The sequence below is a fragment of the Lepisosteus oculatus genome, chromosome 7, assembly GCF_040954835.1.
Source record: "Lepisosteus oculatus isolate fLepOcu1 chromosome 7, fLepOcu1.hap2, whole genome shotgun sequence".
Taxonomy (NCBI): domain Eukaryota; kingdom Metazoa; phylum Chordata; class Actinopteri; order Semionotiformes; family Lepisosteidae; genus Lepisosteus; species Lepisosteus oculatus.
This window is the reverse complement of record NC_090702.1, coordinates 48,316,557-48,336,616: the sequence shown is the minus strand read 5'-3', so window position 1 is coordinate 48,336,616 and position 20,060 is coordinate 48,316,557. Positions and strand designations below refer to the sequence as shown.

At 54.8% G+C, this 20,060-nt stretch overlaps 1 protein-coding gene across 3 annotated transcripts in view; it reads right to left on the bottom strand.

Moving 5' to 3' along the window:
- Window positions 1–19,778, bottom strand: part of orc5 (origin recognition complex, subunit 5) — a 41,860-nt gene extending 22,082 nt beyond the window's left edge. For 2 of the 3 annotated variants that reach the window (XM_069192633.1, XM_069192635.1), the window contains exons 1-13: window positions 19,712–19,778; window positions 17,961–18,075; window positions 17,684–17,776; window positions 13,599–13,790; window positions 13,187–13,261; window positions 11,393–11,504; window positions 10,679–10,809; window positions 8,708–8,756; window positions 7,177–7,267; window positions 6,143–6,201; window positions 4,308–4,420; window positions 3,533–3,580; window positions 2,868–2,978 (exon numbers count right to left, since the gene is read on the bottom strand). In XM_069192633.1, coding sequence (XP_069048734.1) covers window positions 2,868–2,978; window positions 3,533–3,580; window positions 4,308–4,420; window positions 6,143–6,201; window positions 7,177–7,267; window positions 8,708–8,756; window positions 10,679–10,809; window positions 11,393–11,504; window positions 13,187–13,261; window positions 13,599–13,790; window positions 17,684–17,776; window positions 17,961–18,074 — 1,188 coding nt within the window. In that variant the 5' untranslated portion in view covers window position 18,075; window positions 19,712–19,778. Of the gene's footprint in view, window positions 1–2,867; window positions 2,979–3,532; window positions 3,581–4,307; window positions 4,421–6,142; window positions 6,202–7,176; window positions 7,268–8,707; window positions 8,757–10,678; window positions 10,810–11,392; window positions 11,505–13,186; window positions 13,262–13,598; window positions 13,791–17,683; window positions 17,777–17,960; window positions 18,076–19,706 lie in introns of all 3 variants that reach the window. The other variant, XM_069192634.1, reaches the window with a different exon arrangement.
- Between the last annotated feature and the right edge of the window lie 282 nt (window positions 19,779–20,060).

The window sequence follows — 20,060 nt, the reverse complement described above, 5'->3', positions numbered from 1 at the left end:
TACTGGTACTTTACTACCAGTCCCTCCTGTGCCATGACCTAACTGGTACTTTACTACCAGTCCCTCCTGCACCATGACCGCTGTGTACTTTACTACCAGTCCCTCCTGCACCATGACCTTACTGGTACTTTACTACCAGTCCCTCCTGCGCCATGACCGCTGTGTACTTTACTACCAGTCCCTCCTGTACCATGACCTTACTGGTACTTTACTACCAGTCTCTCCTGCACCATGACCTTACTGGTACTTTACTACCAGTCTCTCCTGCACCATGACCGCTGTGTACTTTACTACCAGTCTCTATTGCACCATGACCGCTGTGTACTTTACTACCAGTCCCTTCTGCACCATGACCTTACTGGTACTTTACTACCAGTCTCTCCTGCACCATGACCGCTGTGTACTTTACTACCAGTCCCTCCTGCGCCATGACCGCTGTGTACTTTACTACCAGTCCCTTCTGCACCATGACCTTACTGGTACTTTACTACCAGTCTCTCCTGCACCATGACCGCTGTGTACTTTACTACCAGTCCCTCCTGCACCATGACCTTACTGGTACTTTACTACCAGTCTCTCCTGCACCATGACCTTACTGGTACTTTACTACCAGTCCCTCCTGCACCATGACCTTACTGGTACTTTACTACCAGTCCCTCCTGCGCCATGACCTTACTGGTACTTTACTACCAGTCCCTCCTGCACCATGACCTCACTGGTACTTTACTACCAGTCCCTCCTGTGCCATGACCGCTGTGTACTTTACTACCAGTCCTTCCTGCACCATGACCTCACTGGTACTTTACTACCAGTCCCTCCTGCACCATGACCGCTGTGTACTTTACTACCAGTCCCTCCTGCACCATGACCTTACTGGTACTTTACTACCAGTCCCTCCTGCGCCATGACCTTACTGGTACTTTACTACCAGTCCCTCCTGCACCATGACCTCACTGGTACTTTACTACCAGTCCCTCCTGTGCCATGACCGCTGTGTACTTTACTACCAGTCCTTCCTGCACCATGACCTCACTGGTACTTTACTACCAGTCCCTCCTGCACCATGACCGCTGTGTACTTTACTACCAGTCCCTCCTGCACCATGACCTTACTGGTACTTTACTACCAGTCTCTTGTTTGTTTTGATACTTACAGTTTCTTTACGCATAAGGTGTAACTCATGCAGTGCCTGGGAGCCGACAGGCTCTTCAGTAACCCCATGAGTCGGCAGCCCACTCCAGCGGAAGGGATATCAGAATCTGGACACTGGGAGGGACTGACCGGCACCACAGCCAGGACAACGGACATGGCTGAGAGAGGGTGGCTGATGTCCCAAGACAGAAGGGGGAGTGGGAAGAACTTACACAGATATTCGCCCCTCTAAGCCCTGTCCTCTTATCTAGCTAATGAGCCTAATCCAAACACACAGCTCAGTGCCAGGGCGCCTGCACAGAGCACAGCCTGGAGGCCAGTCACACAGCCCGGCTTACTGGGCCCACGCCACCCTTTACTAACCAGTCAGACCACTGCCCTCCCTTCCCACACCAGTCTACATCTGGATTTTTCTTTGCTGTGTTTCCCGACTCGGGGCTTCTTTCACACACAAAAGTCTTCAGTCTGCGCATGAAGGTTTTGATCGAGGTGTACTTTATTGGTGCTGTGCGCTGGCCCCTCAGGGGGCCGCCATGCTAGGGCCATCAACACCCCAGCCCCCCCAAGCTCACCTGCCCGCGGGACGTCCGGCTGAGACCCCTCGTATCGGCGCCTCCACAGCGCTCACAACCTCCTTCATCACCAAGATCAGCGCGCGGGAGAGGGGGGCCGGACAGCGGGTCAGGGGGAGGAGGGCGAAGACGTCCCACCCCCTGAATTACGGGGGAAACCCGGGGAGCCCAGAGCAGCACGGAGCCAGGACACCTGGGTTAACACCCCTGCTCTCACGAGAACTGTTGTGCGATCTTTAACAGCCAACGAGCAGATTAACATCTCTTCATGAGGACCCTCTTACAGCCATGTCCCCCGGAGCGCTGGCTAGGAAACTCAGTTACAGAGGACTGGGACCCTACTGGACCCTACTGGTCCACCAACGTTCCTGGGAATGCAAGATTTGAAAGACGGTGTTTGTTTTATGAAGAAAAGTGATTGACACCAGAGGAATGCCCACACACTGCCTTTTTGTCGGGAGTTCTTACCTTGGTGGGTACATTTTCTCAGATCCCGTCCCACATTGACAGTGATGTGCGCGTCCAACACACACACACACACACACACACACACACACACACACACACTAGGACATACCACTCCATACTGCACACAACCACAGTGATTATACTGCGCAACAAGCGCAACCTCTGAAGCAAAGCCTCATAAGCAGTGAGCCCGTCTCCCAGTAATGCTCTGTGTGTTGTGTGTTATATGCAAACGTGCTTTGGTCCTACGCCTGTATTGTAAATCGGTCACGCCAACAAAGCCTGCTGAACTGGACAGACCTGCACTGCCACCTTGTGGACAAGAGGGAGAAAAGCAGCTGGGTTTCTACACAGAGGTGAGATGGAGGAACAAGTTAAAGATTTATTCCACGCTAAAAAGAGAAGAAAGGAAACAATGTTTCGACTGTGGAGCCCCCTTCTTCACCTTCAGCCAAAACGCTGTTTCCTTTTTTTGCTCTTTACAGCATGGAATAAACCTTTACCTGTTCTTTTGCAGCCTACGCATGCTGACGCAACTCCCTGAGTGGTGCACAAACTGACTTTATACCCCAAGCGAGCAATCATTTCGGAGCCCTGGTGAAAGGGTTCAGACAAAAGCGGTACAGCCAGGGCGCAGGGAGGAGAAGACAAGGGCGCGCCGGGGCCCGGGCTGACCTGGGCGAAGATGCTGGCACTGGGCGCCACCCGGCTGTCCACGATGCTGTAGAAGATGGCCAGCAGTCGGTCCAGAGGGAAGGGCTTGGGCCCCAGCAGGTGATTGCTGGTCTGGGGGGGCAGGGGGGGAGAGAGAGACAGAGAGAGAGAGATCAGTGAGAGAAGCAGCACCAGGAGCACACGAGTCAGAGCGCAGAGAGAGAGATCAGTGAGAGAAGCACCAGGAGCACACGAGTCAGAGCGTCAGTGTGCAGAGAGAGAGAGATCAGTGAGAGAAGCACCAGGAGCACACGAGTCAGAGCGTCAGTGTGCAGAGAGAGAGAGATCAGTGAGAGAAGCACCAGGAGCACATGAGTCAGAGCGTCAGTGTGCAGAGAGGGAGAGATCAGTGAGAGAAGCACCAGGAGCACACGAGTCAGAGCGTCAGTGTGCAGAGAGAGAGAGATCAGTGAGAGAAGCACCAGGAGCACATGAGTCAGAGCGTCAGTGTGCAGAGAGGGAGATCAGTGAGAGAAGCACCAGGAGCACACGAATCAGAGCGTCAGAGTGCAGAGAGAGGGAGATCAGTGAGAGAAGCACCAGGAGCACATGAGTCAGAGCGTCAGTGTGCAGAGAAAGAGAAAGAGAGAGAGACTGGGTCTGCTGCCCCCTGCATCCACCCTCACCTTCTCGTGCTTCTTCAGGAAGTTGGTCTTCTTTATTCTCCCATGGTGCTGGAGTGGAGGAAGCAGAAGAGAAGCACTGGTAGTGTTACTGCTGTTTTTAGGAACACAAGGCCACAAACGAGGGGAGCCATCCAGCCCATCGACCCTGACTGGTAGTTCGTGAACAGATCCCAGAACCCCATCCAGCTGTTTCTTGAAAGCAGCCAGGGTATCAGCTGCAACAACGTGGCTGGGCTTGCTTGTTCCACACTTCCACCACCCTTTGGGTAAAGAAGCACCTCCTGAATGCAGGTTAAATGCACTTCCACACAGCCTGCACTGACGCCCTATGGTATGTGTTTCGCTGTTTATTCTGAGGAAATCCCTCAAACTCGACACGCAGCCTCGGTCAACTGGTCCAGCGATCCAAATCCTGAGCTGATAACGGAAAAATCCCATTCCGGAAGAAAAGCAAAGTCTTTGTATTTTAAGAAAAAAAAACATTGCGCCGAAGGCGAGTGCACTTGAAACTCAATACCCGTCCCCTGTGCTTTTCGGCCATGTTTTCAAGCAGGTTGTGTTTAAATACAGTAAGCTTGTGTGTCACCACAGCTTGAGATTCCAGTGGTCTGCAGGAGTTTGCAGTGCAGAGCAGGACGCTGGCCGTGAGAGCAATAGACCGATAAGCACAGCTCTCCCAGCAGCCATGCCGATGAGCCCAGGGCGAGAGTGATGGGCCCGAGCCGCTCGCCACAAGGTGAGGAAGGTGAGGGTTCTGCCGCACACCTGAGCGTACCTTGAGGAAGAAGCGGCGGTCGGTGCGGGCGGGGTTGTAGGAGGCCAGGTACGCCGCGATCAGCAGGAACTTGGAGTGGCAGGGCAGCTCCACGTGGGCATGGGCAGAGAGGCCTGGGGACGACACAGAGAGGTGTCCAGAGAGAGAGAGACAGCAGACATGGACAGAGAGGCCTGGGGACGACACACAGGGAGGTGTCCAGAGAGAGAGAGAGACAGACAGCAGACATGGACAGAGAGGTCTGGGGACGACACACAGGGATGTGACCAGAGAGAGAGAGAGACAGACAGCAGACATGGACAGAGAGGCCTGGGGACGACACACAGGGATGTGACCAGAGAGAGAGAGAGACAGACAGCAGACATGGACAGAGAGGTCTGGGGACGACACACAGGGAGGTGACCAGAGAGAGACAGACAGCAGACATGGACAGAGGGGTCTGGGGACAACACACAGGAATGTGACCAGAGAGAGACAGACAGCAGACATGGGCAGAGAGGCCTGGGGATGACACACAGGGAGGTGACCAGAGAGAGACAGACAGCAGACATGGACAGAGAGGTCTGGGGACGACACACAGGGATGTGACCAGAGAGAGAGACAGACAGCAGACATGGGCAGAGAGGCCTGGGGACGACACATAGGGAAGTGACCAGAGAGAGACAGACAGCAGACATGGGCAGAGAGGTCTGGGGATGACACACAGGGAGGTGACCAGAGAGAGACAGACAGCAGACATGGGCAGAGAGGCCTGGGGATGACACACAGGGAGGTGACCAGAGAGAGACAGACAGCAGACATGGGCAGAGGCCTGGGGACGACACACAGGTAGGTGACCAGAGAGAGACATACAGCAGACATGGGCAGAGAGGCCTGGGGACGACACACAGGGAGGTGACCAGAGAGAGACAGACAGCAGACATGGACAGAGAGGTCTGGGGACGACACACAGGGATGTGACCAGAGAGAGAGAGAGAGACAGACAGCAGACATGGACAGAGAGGTCTGGGGACGACACACAGGGAGGTGACCAGAGAGAGACAGACAGCAGACATGGACAGAGAGGTCTGGGGACGACACACAGGGAAGTGACCAGAGAGAGAGAGAGACAGACAGCAGACATGGACAGAGAGGCCTGGGGACGACACACAGGGATGTGACCAGAGAGAGAGAGAGACAGACAGCAGACATGGACAGAGAGGTCTGGGGACGACACACAGGGAAGTGACCAGAGAGAGAGAGAGACAGACAGCAGACATGGACAGAGAGGTCTGGGGACGACACACAGGGAGGTGACCAGAGAGAGACAGACAGCAGACATGGACAGAGAGGTCTGGGGACGACACACAGGGAAGTGACCAGAGAGAGAGAGACAGCAGACATGGGCAGAGAGGCCTGGGGACGACACACAGGGAGGCGTCCAGAGTAAGAGACAGACAGCAGACATGGACAGAGAGGCCTGGGGACGACACACAGGGAGGTGACCAGAGAGAGACAGACAGCAGACATGGACAGAGAGGTCTGGGGACGACACACAGGCATGCGATCAGAGAGAGAGAGAGAGAGAGAGAGACAGACAGCAGACATGGACAGAGAGGCCTGGGGACGACACACAGGGAGGTGACCAGAGAGAGACAGACAGCAGACATGGACAGAGAGGTCTGGGGACGACACACAGGCATGCGATCAGAGAGAGAGAGAGAGAGAGACAGACAGCAGACATGGACAGAGAGGCCTGGGGACGACACACAGGGAGGTGACCAGAGAGAGACAGACAGAGGGAAGACTGCCTCAGGCTGTCGGTGGGTACAGGGCACCCATTCCAGACACTCTACCTCGCAGGCCTCCAGTGACACTGTCCTCCGTCTGCTGCTGCAGGCGCTCCCACTGCACACTGCGGAGACACAGACGGGGTGATGCGTCACTGAGCACCGCGTGATCCCTGTCCAACTCCTCCCACCCCCCCCTCAGGATCCGCTACTGACAGGACCCAGGGAATGGGTCAGGACTCGAACCCACGCTCACGGAGTTCAATCTGCACCCGGGGCGGCGTCCTTACCAGATGATCCACTTGGAAAATAATTCCTGTTCAATTAATAAAGAAGAACCTAACGGGAGGGTCTAACAGTGCCAATTCCCCAGTGGGGACAGCTGAAAGCGGAAGAGCAGAAGAGAATCTCTGAGCTCCATTAAGCGACAATGAAACAATTTCACATTAAAGTCGCTAATTAGAGATACGAGACCTGAGATAATACACATGAATGGAACTGAAAGAAAGTATACAGCAGACAAAAAGGCTGAACTCCCAATTAAAAACCCTAATTAAAAAAGGACGCGGGATCTGTACAAATGAATAAGGACAGGGAGAGGCGATCTCTCACACCAGCGGCAAAGATCGACATGCAGCAGCTGCCGGCTCAGGGTCTGAGCACAGGGGAAGGCGAGATGGTTTGAGATGAGACGACAGCGGCGGGGTGCAAGGGCTGGAGTTAGGCTAGGGGAGCAGAGCTTCTTCTCCTTCCAAATCTTCCTCAAGGGGGGATCGCTTGGAAAAGGGAGGATTGCTGTTCCTTTGTCCAGTCCCAGCAGAAAGGGAGTGTCCGGGCTTCTGATCCACCTCCGTGCCTTCATCTCTTTCTGAGCGTGGAGCAGGACGTGTGGCAGCAGGCTCCTGATGCCGTCAGCAGAGGAGGCTCTCTTTCTCTCCTGCGCGAGGCGCGACGTTTCGACCCGTCTGGGTCTTCTTCTCCCGGGTTTCGGGGGCACAGGGAGTTTGTGTAGAAAGTTCAAAAGAGAGAGCGAGTGGAAAGACAGTGGCTGGGGCGGGATGTAGGGTAACGATTCCAGGCCACGCAGAAAGGCAACTGACCTGGACACCTCTCTCAGGTATACCGTCTGCATGGCTCTCTTCAGGTGCGGCTCGATGTTCCTCCACAGCTTGTGAGTGTCGCCCTCCTTCGCTGTAGCAGAGAGAAGAGACTGTCAGTATCACTTCCTGTCGCTGAGAGACAGTGAGGAGAGACTGTCGGTATCACTTCCTGTCGCTGAGAGACAGTGAGGAGAGACTCAGTATCACTTCCTGTCACTGAGAGACAGTGAGGAGAGACTCAGTATCACTTCCTGTCGCTGTGAGACAGTGAGGAGAGACTGTCAGTATCACTTCCTGTCGCTGAGAGACAGAGAGGAGAGACTGTCAGTATCACTTCCTGTCGCTGTGAGACAGAGAGGAGAGACTGTCAGTATCACTTCCTGTCGCTGAGAAACAGTGAGGAGAGACTGTCAGTATCACTTCCTGTCGCTGTGAGACAGTGAGGAGAGACTCAGTATCACTTCCTGTCACTGAGAGACAGTGAGGAGAGACTGTCAGTATCACTTCCTGTCGCTGAGACAGTGAGGAGAGACTGTCAGTATCACTTCCTGTCGCTGTGAGACAGTGAGGAGAGACTCAGTATCACTTCCTGTCACTGTGAGACAGTGAGGAGAGACTGTCAGTATCACTTCCTGTCGCTGAGACAGTGAGGAGAGACTGTCAGTATCACTTCCTGTCGCCGAGACAGTGAGGAGAGACTGTCAGTATCACTTCCTGTCGCCGAGACAGTGAGGAGAGACTGTCAGTATCACTTCCTGTCGCCGAGAGACCATGAGGAGAGACTGTCAGTATCACTTCCTGTCGCCGTGAGACAGTGAGGAGAGACTGTCAGTATCACTTCCTGTCGCCGTGAGACAGTGAGGAGAGACTGTCAGTATCACTTCCTGTCGCCGTGAGACAGTGAGGAGAGACTGTCAGTATCACTTCCTGTCGCCGAGAGACAGTGAGGAGAGTGTCAGTATCACTTCCTGTCGCCATGAGACAGTGAGGAGAGACTGTCAGTATCACTTCCTGTCGCTGAGAGACAGTGAGGAGAGACTGTCAGTATCACTTCCTGTCGCCATGAGACAGTGAGGAGAGACTGTCAGTATCACTTCCTGTCACCATGAGTCAGTGAGGAGAGACTGTCAGTATCACTTCCTGTCGATGTGAGACAGTGAGGAGACAGTCAGTTTCACTTCCTGTCGCTGAGAGACAGAGAGAGGAGAGGACCTGTGTCAGTATCACTTCCTGTCGCTGAGAGACAGTGAGAGAAGGAGAGGACCTCTGTCAGTATCACTTCCTGTCGCTGAGAGACAGTGAGAGAAGGAGAGGACCTGTGTCAGTATCACTTCCTGTCGCTGAGAGACAGTGAGAGAAGGAGAGGACCTGTGTCAGTATCACTTCCTGTCGCTGACATGACAGACGGGCCGAGAGAAAGAGATGCTGAAGAAACCCTAAGTGTCACTGAGAAAGACAGGCTGTGAACGAGATGGGGGGGACTGAAAGTCTCACTTCCCTTTAGACAGGCTGAGAGAAACAGAGCCATTACCTTCCCCCTTCTCCAGAGGCTCACAGAACTTCGGAAAATTAAGCGCAGCCTGTTAAAAAAAAAACACAAACAAAATCAATATCCAACGGCTTAAAACGGAGAAACCGACAGAACCAGGAGGAGACCGGCAGTCCGCTTCTGGGTGCTCTAGTCCCTCCACTACTGCGCGGCGTTTGGAAATCCTGAGAATCCCGGGAATTATCTGATCTCCCTTGGCTTTCTGCGAAATCTCGGAGGTGACAACGACAGAGGAGCGAGATGCGCAGACCTGCCGACATCTGAAACGGTAGTTATGAATCACTTCGCGCACACCGGCGGCATCCAGGTCTGGACCTGTGAAACCGGGCTCATGAAGCTCATCGTGGGCCGGCGGGGCTCGTCAGGACCGGGACTGGACAGTCCCAACACAGAGCTGTCAAGGTGACGCGGGCCCTTCCGCAGCGTGTAAAAGAACAAAGACCGATCCCCCCCCCGACTGGGCCGGCCGCCGTGGGAGGCTCTTCTCCCCCGAACCCGTGGTCCCAATCCGGTTCGTTCCCATGACCAGGAAGGCTCAGTGCGCGCACCAGGATGGGGACGGGACTTGCGCGCAACGTTCTGGGCAGAGCTGGAAAGGCGGGACGGCTGGACGTGGAAAGCACTCTTTCAGTGCACTGGGACAAAGCTCACTTGGCGTTGCACAGCATTCCAGCATTCACACAGAAGTGAGAACGTAACTTATAGTAGGCCTCCTCTTAAAAAACAGAAAACGTGGGGATTACGGACCTGAGGAGGGCAAATGCACACTTTAGTTCCCTTTTCTGTTTTGGCAAATTGGATGCTACGTTGGTTCAGCACTAATCGTCTCTGATCATCAGTTTTAAGCTCATTTTTCCTGATGGGATTTTCTCCAGATTGAAGGGTTCACTTACAATGACCGTAAAGAGCAGGGAAAAAAAAATCCTGTGGGATCTCTCCCTCACCAACGCATCGCCCGATTGTATTTCCCGTGGAAGCCGTCAAATCCCGTGATTCGAGGCTCTGTCGGACAGTCCCCATTCCTTACTACAGCGTCGAGCGCCCCAGTCTCAGACACAGCTACAGGTGCCCAGCGGGGTCCAGCTCACACCCTGGAGAGCCCTGTATCTTCCGGTTTGTGCTCCAAACCACATCACTCATTCATTAGCTGAGCTGCGGAACCCTGATAATTATAATCAGGATCGGAGACAGGACTTGTAGTAGCATTAATGAAGTGAACCCCCAGTGTAAAAGACCTTACACTGGCTTTTTGAGTCTCCTAAATTAGGAAAGAATTAGGTTGTTTACTTGAGCACAGTGAACAAACACCAGAAGGCATGAGGCCCTCCAGGAACCAAGTACAAGACCCCTTTTACAGAAGACATGTCGGTGGTGATGTTACGCAGTGTCTGTGGGGTCCCCCGGTTCTTGAAGATCGCAAACACTGGGGGACGTCCCCAGCTGTTCAATTACTCGAGTGTCCCTAGAGTGTGTTGGGAGGTACAGTCCAGGTTTCACTGGTTCAAATCTGGGCCAGATCCCACAATGTTCTCGTGACACAGTCTTTACAGGGAGCTGCAAGTAATAGCTTGTGTGGATCAAGTATATTACATAAGAAAAGTTACTAGAGGGGGGTCCAGGTGACACTTCTAGCCCGAATGCTAGTTAGCAGCTAATTGATCCAAGGATCTCATCCAGCCTTTTCTTGAAAGAAGCCAGGGTATCAGCTTCAACAGCCTGGCTGGGCAGCTCGTTCCACACTCCCACAACTCTTTGTGTAAAGATGTGCCTCCTGTCCTGGCTGAGGGATCTCATTGGACTGTTTCCTGAAACACGTCAGGGTATCAGCTTCAACAGCATGGCTGGGTGTGCCAGAAACAACCGCTCCACGAGTCTCTCTGCCGAGCGCCGATTACCAGGCCTACGGCTCCGCGTGCCCGAAACACCCCCCCAGCGCGCGCGGCGGTGCCTCACCAGGTGCCGGAGCTCGCGCAGGTCCCTGCACACGGTGAAGAAGACACCCAGCAGGATGTTGATGTAGGTGCCGTACAGCTCTGGGGAGTAGGCCGGGGAAGGGTCCTGGGACAGGATCAGCTGGAGCTCGGCTGAGGGAATCAGAGCACAGGGTCCCCCTTCCTTACAGTCACGCCAGCAGAGCGCGGGACAGCACAGCAGGCACCCAGCAATGCCAGGGCACTGCCGAGCAGTCACAAGGGAAGGTAGGAGCAATACAGAACAAACTGGGCAGCCTTGGGAAAACATGCCAGAAGGTCACTGGCGCTGATCTTCCTGCCCTCTCCACCTCCTATCATTCACGTGTTCTGCATAAAGCAGAATCCACCTGTGCCAATCCCTCACACCCCTGTCTAATGAATTCCAGTGACTCCCATCAGAACACAGCTGCCAACTTCCCAACTCCAAAACCAACAGACCCAAGTTCTCATTCATACCTGCTGCCATATCCTTCCTTATCACTTGATTTTCTGTGCAAATATGTACAGTACACTGCTGCTGTTGCTGTGGGTATTTTTCTGTCTGTCTGTACACTGACACCGCTGCTGTAAGACACATTGCCCCTCGGGGATAATAAAGCCCCTCTCTGTCTCTCTCTCCAGACGACGGATCGGGACCCTGTGCTCTCCTCCACAGGGGGGTCAGGCAGCAGCGGCTCCGGGCGCGAGTCCCTACCTTTGCTGTAGTCCGGGAAGTGCAGCACGAGAGGCTCGAAGCAGCCGGTGCCGGGCCTGAACTTCTCCCAGACGATCTCGCTCAGCAGGATCACCGTCACGTTGTCCTCGACCTGGCGGGGGCGCACACGCACACACACAGGGGGTCAACCGCGGGCCCCACCCCCCCGAACACGAAACCAGGCAGCAGGGAACCCCCGTTTCAACCCCACCCCCGCTGAGGAGCCCTGGCGGACAGGCCACACACACACACACCTTTCTAGGAGCCGGAGTGCTGGAAGTTTATTTAGGAGACACACGTCCACCCCTCCATCTCCAATGCGGAGTCACAGGGGAGCCTGCCTTGGCAAACCACGGGCGCAAGGCAGGGTACACCCCGGACAGGACGCCAGTCCCTCACAGGACACACAGACTCAGACACACACACTCACTCCAGGGCCAGTGTTCCCAGAAGCCAATTCACCCTCCAGCATGTCTTTGCACTGTGGGAGGAAACGAACGCAGAGAACGTACGAACTCCACGCAGACAGCACCCCAGACCTGGAATTGAACCCGGGACCCCGCAAGGCACAGCAAGGCAGCAATGCTAACCACTGCGCCCTCTTGTATAGTTTCATTACGGCGATCAACGTTTGTCATTACCAGGGCTCATCGCTCTCTGATCACCAGGCAAGATCCCCCTCCTCCGCCGACCTCTCTGTGCCAGGAGCGCTGACCTTGTCCCGCCAGTGGGCACACACACAGCCGCTCGGCACTAACTGAGGCGACGGGGCCAGAGGGTGTTAACCTGGCTCGGACTTCACCAGCGCTCCAGAGCGGATGCGTCTAAGCTCCAGCAATTATTCAATCACGGCAGGTTCTGAGCAAGCTTTGGGCGTACACACACACACACACACACACACACACACTCTCCTGACTGCTCGGGCTGCACGCATCTGCTGGTTCTGAGAGGAAAAAAACAAAGCTGAGTCGAGAACCCATCCTCAGACAATACCCCAGCACCTTCTCCCAGCTCGCAGAATACAGAAGAGCTGGCAGCCCGCAAAACACGAACCGGATGGCAGCCTGGCCCGTACCCCCACCTCGCACTGTAAACCTGCAGCAGGCAGAGCCCTGCTCCGCAGCCCCGGGCCAGATTATATCTGGGCCCAAGGATTAGCGCCTCGCATCAGTGCTGTAACACAGAACACCGGCAGAATTTCAATGGGCAACGGGCATTAAATATACATCACAGGGCTAAATTCTCATGCTGCTGTGGGATACGATGAAGGGGGGTTAAGGGGTAGAAATGTAGCGCCCACCCCGCTTTCCACTGGGAAAGAGGAGAGGCCGACAGAGCCACCTACGCCCGCAGTACAGACGTGGGCCCAGGAGTCATTAGGGACTGGCTCGAACAGGGTAACAGCGCCCCACTCGTTAACTGGCCGTGTGATGAGCCCCTGCTGGGATCCGAGCACGCACTGCGCCGCTCCCCAGACAACACGGCTCCGCCAGGGGAAAAGACCGGGTCCCGTCCTGCAGCCGAATCCCACATGGGCTGCAGTCCAGATGGGATGACGTCACCGCGAGCAGACCGCGCCAACATCTGCTGGAGATGACAGACTGCCAGTCATTTACAGTGAATGTGCTGGGGGGGGGGGGGGATTAAAAACAAGGCTGCCAGTGGGTCCCCGAAACTAGAAAACTCGAAAGCAAAAACTTCCAGACTGCTTCTCCTCCTGTCCCGCCACATGCAGGCGCACCAACACACACTACACCCTCCCACAACCCCCTGCGCCCCTGCCCACGCTCTCACCAGCTCCTGCAGACGCAGGAATCCTGGCAACAGATTGGCATCCATGTCCCTGAGCAGCTCGGCCCGGTCCAGAACCTGGAGGCACAGAATCGCAGAATAAGAGCCCAATCTAGGACGCGCACACGCGCACACACGCACTTGTTTCCTGGCTAAGGCCTCCAAACTGCTCATAATTGTGGCCTGTTGTCAAAACACAAGTTGAAGGACACAGGTGGAAACCACAATCTAAAACTGGCATTTAAAACTGAGAACAAGAGGCTCTTTACGCAAAGAGTGGTGGGAGAGTGGAACAAGCTATCCTGGTTGCTTTCGAGAAACAACTGGACGAGACCCTGGGATCAATGAGCTACTCTGGATGGGTCAAACGGCAGGTGTTTTCACCGCCATCGGCTACACAGGGACGCATACTCACAATGTAGCGGGTGTGCCGAGGCAGGGAGCTCCGAGCGGACAGCTGCTGGAAGACGCGGACAAAGTCGGAGAAGGAGGAGTAGCGCGCGAGGGACTGAGAGACGGCTTCGTGGCCAAAGAGAGACCCCAGCACCTGCTCGAACAGCAGCCCTGCCGAGAAACACTCCACACAGCTCACCGCTGCATGAGGGAGCTGCGGAGAGCCAGGGAGGTCAACACACTTTTCAAGGCGCTATACAAATATATAAGAAACAGGCAGGGAGGAAGAGGAAGGTTATAGAAACAGTGAGGAAGAGGGGGTTTTCACAGAGACGCGCAGGGAGGAAGAGGAAGGTTATAGAAACAGTGAGGAAGAGGGGGTTTTCAAAGAGACGCGCAGGGAGGAAGAGGAAGGTTATAGAAACAGTGAGGAAGAGGGGGTTTTCACAGAGACGGGCAGGGAGAAAGAGGAAGGTTATAGAAACAGTGAGGAAGAGGGGGTTTTCACAGAGACGGGCAGGGAGAAAGAGGAAGGTTATAGAAACAGTGAGGAAGAGGGGGTTTTCACAGAAACAGGCAGGGAGGAAGAGGAGGGTTATAGAAACAGTGAGGAAGGGGGGGTTTTCACAGAAACAGGCAGGGAGGAAGAGGAAGGTTATAGAAACAGTGAGGAAGAGGGGGTTTTCACAGAAACAGGCAGGGAGGAAGAGGAAGGTTATAGAAACAGTGAGGAAGAGGGGGTTTTCACAGAGACGGGCAGGGAGAAAGAGGAAGGTTATAGAAACAGTGAGGAAGAGGGGGTTTTCACAGAAACGGGCAGGGAGGAAGAGGAAGGTTATAGAAACAGTGAGGAAGAGGGGGTTTTCACAGAAACGGGCAGGGAGGAAGAGGAAGGTTATAGAAACAGTGAGGAAGAGAGGATTATAGAGACAGTTGGGGGGAAGAGGAAGACTAAAGTGAGGAAGGAGGTCACAGAGAGTGAGGAAGAGGGGGGTCACAGGTTACAATAATAGCAAAAAAACAGACAAAGCAATTGAGGGAGATATTTAAGAAAATAATTTCATGTTTCCAATGAGGTTATATTGCTGGTAGAAATTCAGGACTAATGTAATACAGCATGAAGTTGGCACGTTTGTACACAGTGCACTCAAAAGTACTGGGACAAGAAAGACCAACTCAGATTTTCACCACCGTGGAAAAGAAACGCGACCATGAAGTACAAGTCCGACCTATTTCATCATCATTAGTCAATTCACTACCACCCTCTTGGGTCAATTAAAGAAATAACACTCAATCCTGCTTGACCTGTATTCTGAAGTGGCAGAGATTGTGGGACCCTAGGCTGACAGGTGTTTGTTACTGGGTAATTAGGAGCAAATGTGCAACACGTCTCACTCCACCTCGGGGCGTTTTACAGCAACTCGATCACAGCACGGAGACAGGGCGGACCAGAGCCGGCGATGAGGGTCACACTGAAGACGAAGGATTGCACAGGCGTAACTGCTCATCAGCCAAGAACGACACCCGCAGTCGAGGACAGCCAAATGACCGGAGCTGTCAAGGAAAGCCCTGAAGCGACTGTCAGCGCAGCTGCCAGCACCCTCGGGGCGCAGGGCTGAAGGCCCTCGAGATGCACAGCCCGCGGAAGACAGACACACCAGCTCTGCGCCAGGCACGCCCCCCTTCAGCAACGGGAGCAGGAAACCCAGAGCCGAAGCTGCTCAAAACGGCAAAGAGGAGCCGGGAACGTCTGAAAACGGGCGGGTGCGACCAGACTAGACCTTTACCGCAGAGACGGACGGGTTAGAGGGCGGAGAAAGAAAGGAACTGCAGACAATCGGAAGATCACCGCCTCATCCGAGAGGCGAGGCGTGCCGGAGGAGAAGTCCGAGCCTGGAGAGCTCTCAGACTGGCTCGCTCGCCCGTAACGAGGGGGTAATTAACGACGGCACCCACAGGACGGACTCTGAAGTAGCGCCGAAGCGTATTCGAAAACGCTTCATCCATACAGCATGACAATGCTGTAATACAAACCAGTACAGTCCAGGCGTTCACACCAAGAGAGACAGCGGAAAATCCCGGACTGGCCACGTCGCTGAACTTTGGATTCTGGATTCAAAACTGTCTGAGCAGCATCGAACATGCTGAGGACAACACTGAGGCTCAAGATCACCCCGAGGACAAGGCAAGAAGGCAAAGTGACGGCCACAAGGGACCTCGAATGATTTCACACCCACTGGTGAGCTCGGGGGGTAACAGGCATTGTGCAGTTATTGCATCAGAGGGATGTGCAAACTAGCCCTTGTAGCGGAGCTGGTTCAGATACGGTGACGTCAGGGCCCTCACTGCGCGTAGCAGGGACCTCAGCCGCCTGAAGGAGGTCTCCTTTAGCTCATAATAATAATAATAATAATAATAATAATAATAATAATAATAATTGCTTACACTTATATAGCGCTTTTTCTGGACTCTCCACTCAAAGTGCTTTACAGGTAATGGGGATCCCCTCCACCACCACCAGTGTGCAGCCCCACCTGGATGATGCGACGGCAGCCATAGTGCGCCAGTACGCTCCCCACACACCAGCTCTCAGTGGGAATGACAAGTGGGGAGGAGAGCAGAGTAATGTAGACAGTTCATAGAGGGGGATTATTAGGAGGCCATGATTGGTAAGGGCCAATGAGAAATTTGGCCAGGACGCCGGGGTTACACCCCTACTCTTTTCGAGAAACACCCTGGGATTTTTAATGACCACAGAGAGTCAGGACCTCGGTTTTACGTCTCATCCGATGGACGGCGCCTGTTTACTATACTGGGGCATTAGGACCCACATGGACCGCAGGGTGAGCGCCCCCTGCTGGCCCCACTAACACCTCCTCCAGCAGCAACCTTAGTTTTTCCCAGGAGTCTCCCATCCAGGTACTGACCAGGCTCACACCTGCTGAGCTTCAGTGGGCTGCCAGCTGTGAGTTACAGGGTGATATGGCTGCTGGTTCTCTGTTGCGTTTCGCTGGTGACCCGGGTTCGCGCCCCAGGTGCTGCGGGACGGAACGGGTGGCAGAGGGCACGAGCCCACGCAGAACCGCCACGTTCACACCCTGACTTTCCACTGTGGAACGTACGTAGAGCAAAGTGTGCCCCCAACACGTACGCGTTTTTAAACTGAAGTGTAAATTCAGATTGCACTTATTCATTTCCATCTTGAGATCACAAATAGAAATGGCCCGACCGTAAGCAACAATACCAGACACCTTGCTGTCCCAGTACTTCTGGAGGGCACTGCACATGTTCACACGTATGGCGACCCACAATTAGGTGCACACAGCGGATATGTGGACGTGCACTTGTTTCAGGACAAATGAGAAGATCAGAAGTATATTCATTGTATTGTTCATGCAAACTCCAGTTTAATTGCATACGCTGTCCTGTGATGACACTGTGCCTGGCCAGTCCTGCCGATGACCTTTCCTGGACTTTAAACGTTGATTTGTAGGAGAGAGACAGTGAGCTGGGCACAGACTGGCCCTGCCCCTGTCTCTGCCCCAGACCCAGGCCACCCACCCCTGACCCTGCCCCCGCCCCAGACTCAGGCCAGCTGCCCCTACCCCACCCCAGCCACCCACCCCTGCCCCCGCCCCAGACTCAGGCCAGCTGCCCCTACCCCACCCCAGCCACCCACCCCTGCCCCCGCCCCAGACTCAGGCCAGCTGCCCCTACCCCACCCTGGCCACCCCAGCCCCTGTCTCTGCCCCAGGCCCAGGCCAGCTGCCCCTACCCCATCCTGGCCACCCCAGGCCCTGTCTCTGCCCCAGGCCCAGGCCAGCTGCCCCTACCCCATCCTGGCCACCCCAGGCCCTGTCTCTGCCCCAGGCCCAGGCCAGCTGCCCCTACCCCACCCTGGCCACCCCTACCCCTGCCCCTGACTCTGCCCCAGGCCCAGGCCAGCTGCCCCTACCCCACCCTGGCCACCCCAGCCCCTGTCTCTGCCCCAGGCCCTGGCTAGCTGCCCCTACCCCACCCTGGCCACCCCTGCCCCTGCCCAAGCCCCATCCCAGTGCAGGCCTTCCCCGCCCAAACCCAGCCGCCCCGGCGGCGCCCCGGGCCTACCTGCAGCTCTCGGAGCAGGGTGAGCGTGACGTGGCTCTTCCCAGTCGCCCGGTGTCCGTAGAGGAAGAGGGAGGGGTAGCTGTAGTGCTCGGGCTGCAGGGACAGGACAGGGAGGAAGAGGGGCTGAGGGCCGGCGCTGATCGACACCTGCCCCGCCCTGCCCAGACCCCGGCACGCAGGCCACGCGCCAGTCGCACACGCACACGCACACGCACACGCACACGCACACGCACACGCACACGCACACGCACACGCACACGCCACCCAATCCTCTCACCTCCCCGAACAGCGCCAGCAGCGCGGCCGCCTGCGCCTCTCGGCAGGGCACGGCCTCCTCCGCCACCTGCAGGCGCGCCGCCGGGTAGCCAGGGTGCTGCAGCTGGGCCTGCATCCTGCAGGGACAGACAGGGGGCAGAGGGGCCCGCGGCGGTGAGGACACACTGGACACGGGAGGCGGCCACACGGGGGGGAGACTACAAACCCCAGCTCCCCCGCCTCCACCCTTTATTCCCACGGCCCTTACTGCTCTCCAGTGTGGAGACTGCGCCCCCTACTGGACCCCACCAGAACTGCGGTCCACTCACGGTGAAGCCCAGGTGACTCCTTGATCATCCACAGCATAATCCGTACACTTCTAAAACACTCTTCCAGACACTCCGCCGAAAGAGCTATACCGCCATATGTACAGCCCTGGAAGATGTGACGGCACCCATAGTGCACCAGTACACTCCCCACACACCAGCTCTCAGTGGGGAGAAGAGCAGAGTGATGAGCCCGTTCACAGATGGGGATTATTAGGAGGCCACGACTGGTAAAGGCCAGGGGGGAATTTGGCCAGGACTCCAGAATTAACACCCCTACCCTTTTTCAGCAAAGCCCCGAGATTTTTCGTGACCTATGGAGAGTCACGACCTGTGTTATGTCTCATCCCAAGGATGAAGCCTTTTTTTTTACAGTATAGTGTTCCCATCACTATACTGGGGCATTAGGACCCACGCAGACTGCAGAGTGAGCTCCCCCTACTGGCCCACTAGCACCACTTCCAGTATCAACCTCAGCTTTCCCAGGAGTCCCCCATCCAGGTACTGACCAGGCTCACACCTGCGGAGCTTCAAGGGGCTTCCAGGTGTGAGGTACAGGGTGATATACAGTAGCTGTTGTCTTTATACATTTCTGCTCCTTTTAGAAGCTGTATAGAACAAGCGTAAAAAAGACCAGCTGGAGAGCTGAAGGTTTTTGAGTGAGCATCACAGACACGTTGACTCAGAGAGTCTCAGCGTACTGGATGTGGAAAACAGCAGGCGTCCTTTATATACGATTACGTCTAAGATAATATACTAGCATATTAATACTCATTACTGACCGCTCAAACAAGTGAGTTTACATCAGGCTGCTTACTGAAAGGGAGACGCACTGTACTGACGCACTGCTGTCGATGGAGCTCTGATCAGTAACGCCGAAACGCCGGTGCACAGACTGGTGGAAATGAACTCAGCTCCGTTTTACTGTATCGGAAAGGCAGGAGTGCTACAGTGCAGCCGAAACATTTAGATCACACCAGCGGAGACCTCTGCGGTTCCAGCGCACACACAGACACCCGTCACAGAAACCCTGTTTGTCTGCTAGACCGCCATATCATAGCGCTAACGGTGAGCTCAGTTGCACCACTGGTTCTGTCCCTGCCTCTCCGGTTTTTGACTCGGACCCGACAGTAAACTCCTGCGCCGACTCGGCTGTCACGGCTCTCACACAGGGAACCACTGTCCCAGGAGCGAGTGCGGTACCGCCAGCATACAAGCTGAGCTCTTTACGGTCTCGCTTCCCGTTGTAGCTATTCTGCAGAGCCGAAGTCTCTGCTCACCGAATCTAACGGTGTTTCTTTAAATTATACTAACAAATTCTTAAATAGCAAAGGGCTTTGCTGAATTATTAAGTGATAACATAATGTGGCAGTATCGAAGCTTTTATGCACCACGTTTGGACGAGCTAATATTGCTCAGTCAAACAAAACAACGTCACATACTGCACCTGATCTCTCAGCAATTCCCCCAGTGTCTCCCTGCTGCTACATGCTTTCGCGCCACGCCGAGGTTAGAGCTCAAATTCCTTCCTGTCACATGACAACAGAAAAGTGGCCAATCAGAGCTCGTCTGGAGGCCACGGGCTGCTTGGCCTTCTGGGATTTGTAGTCTTTCCTTAGGATATGCTTGGAACGACCCAAAGACAGCTGACAAATTCCCAGAGAACGCATGCTTGTAGAGATGACTTCATACTGCACTGTATTAATATAAAATAATGAACTGTAGGACATATATCCTTGTTTATGTAATAGATATTATATATACAGAAAACCAAATTGAAAGGTACACTGTTTCAT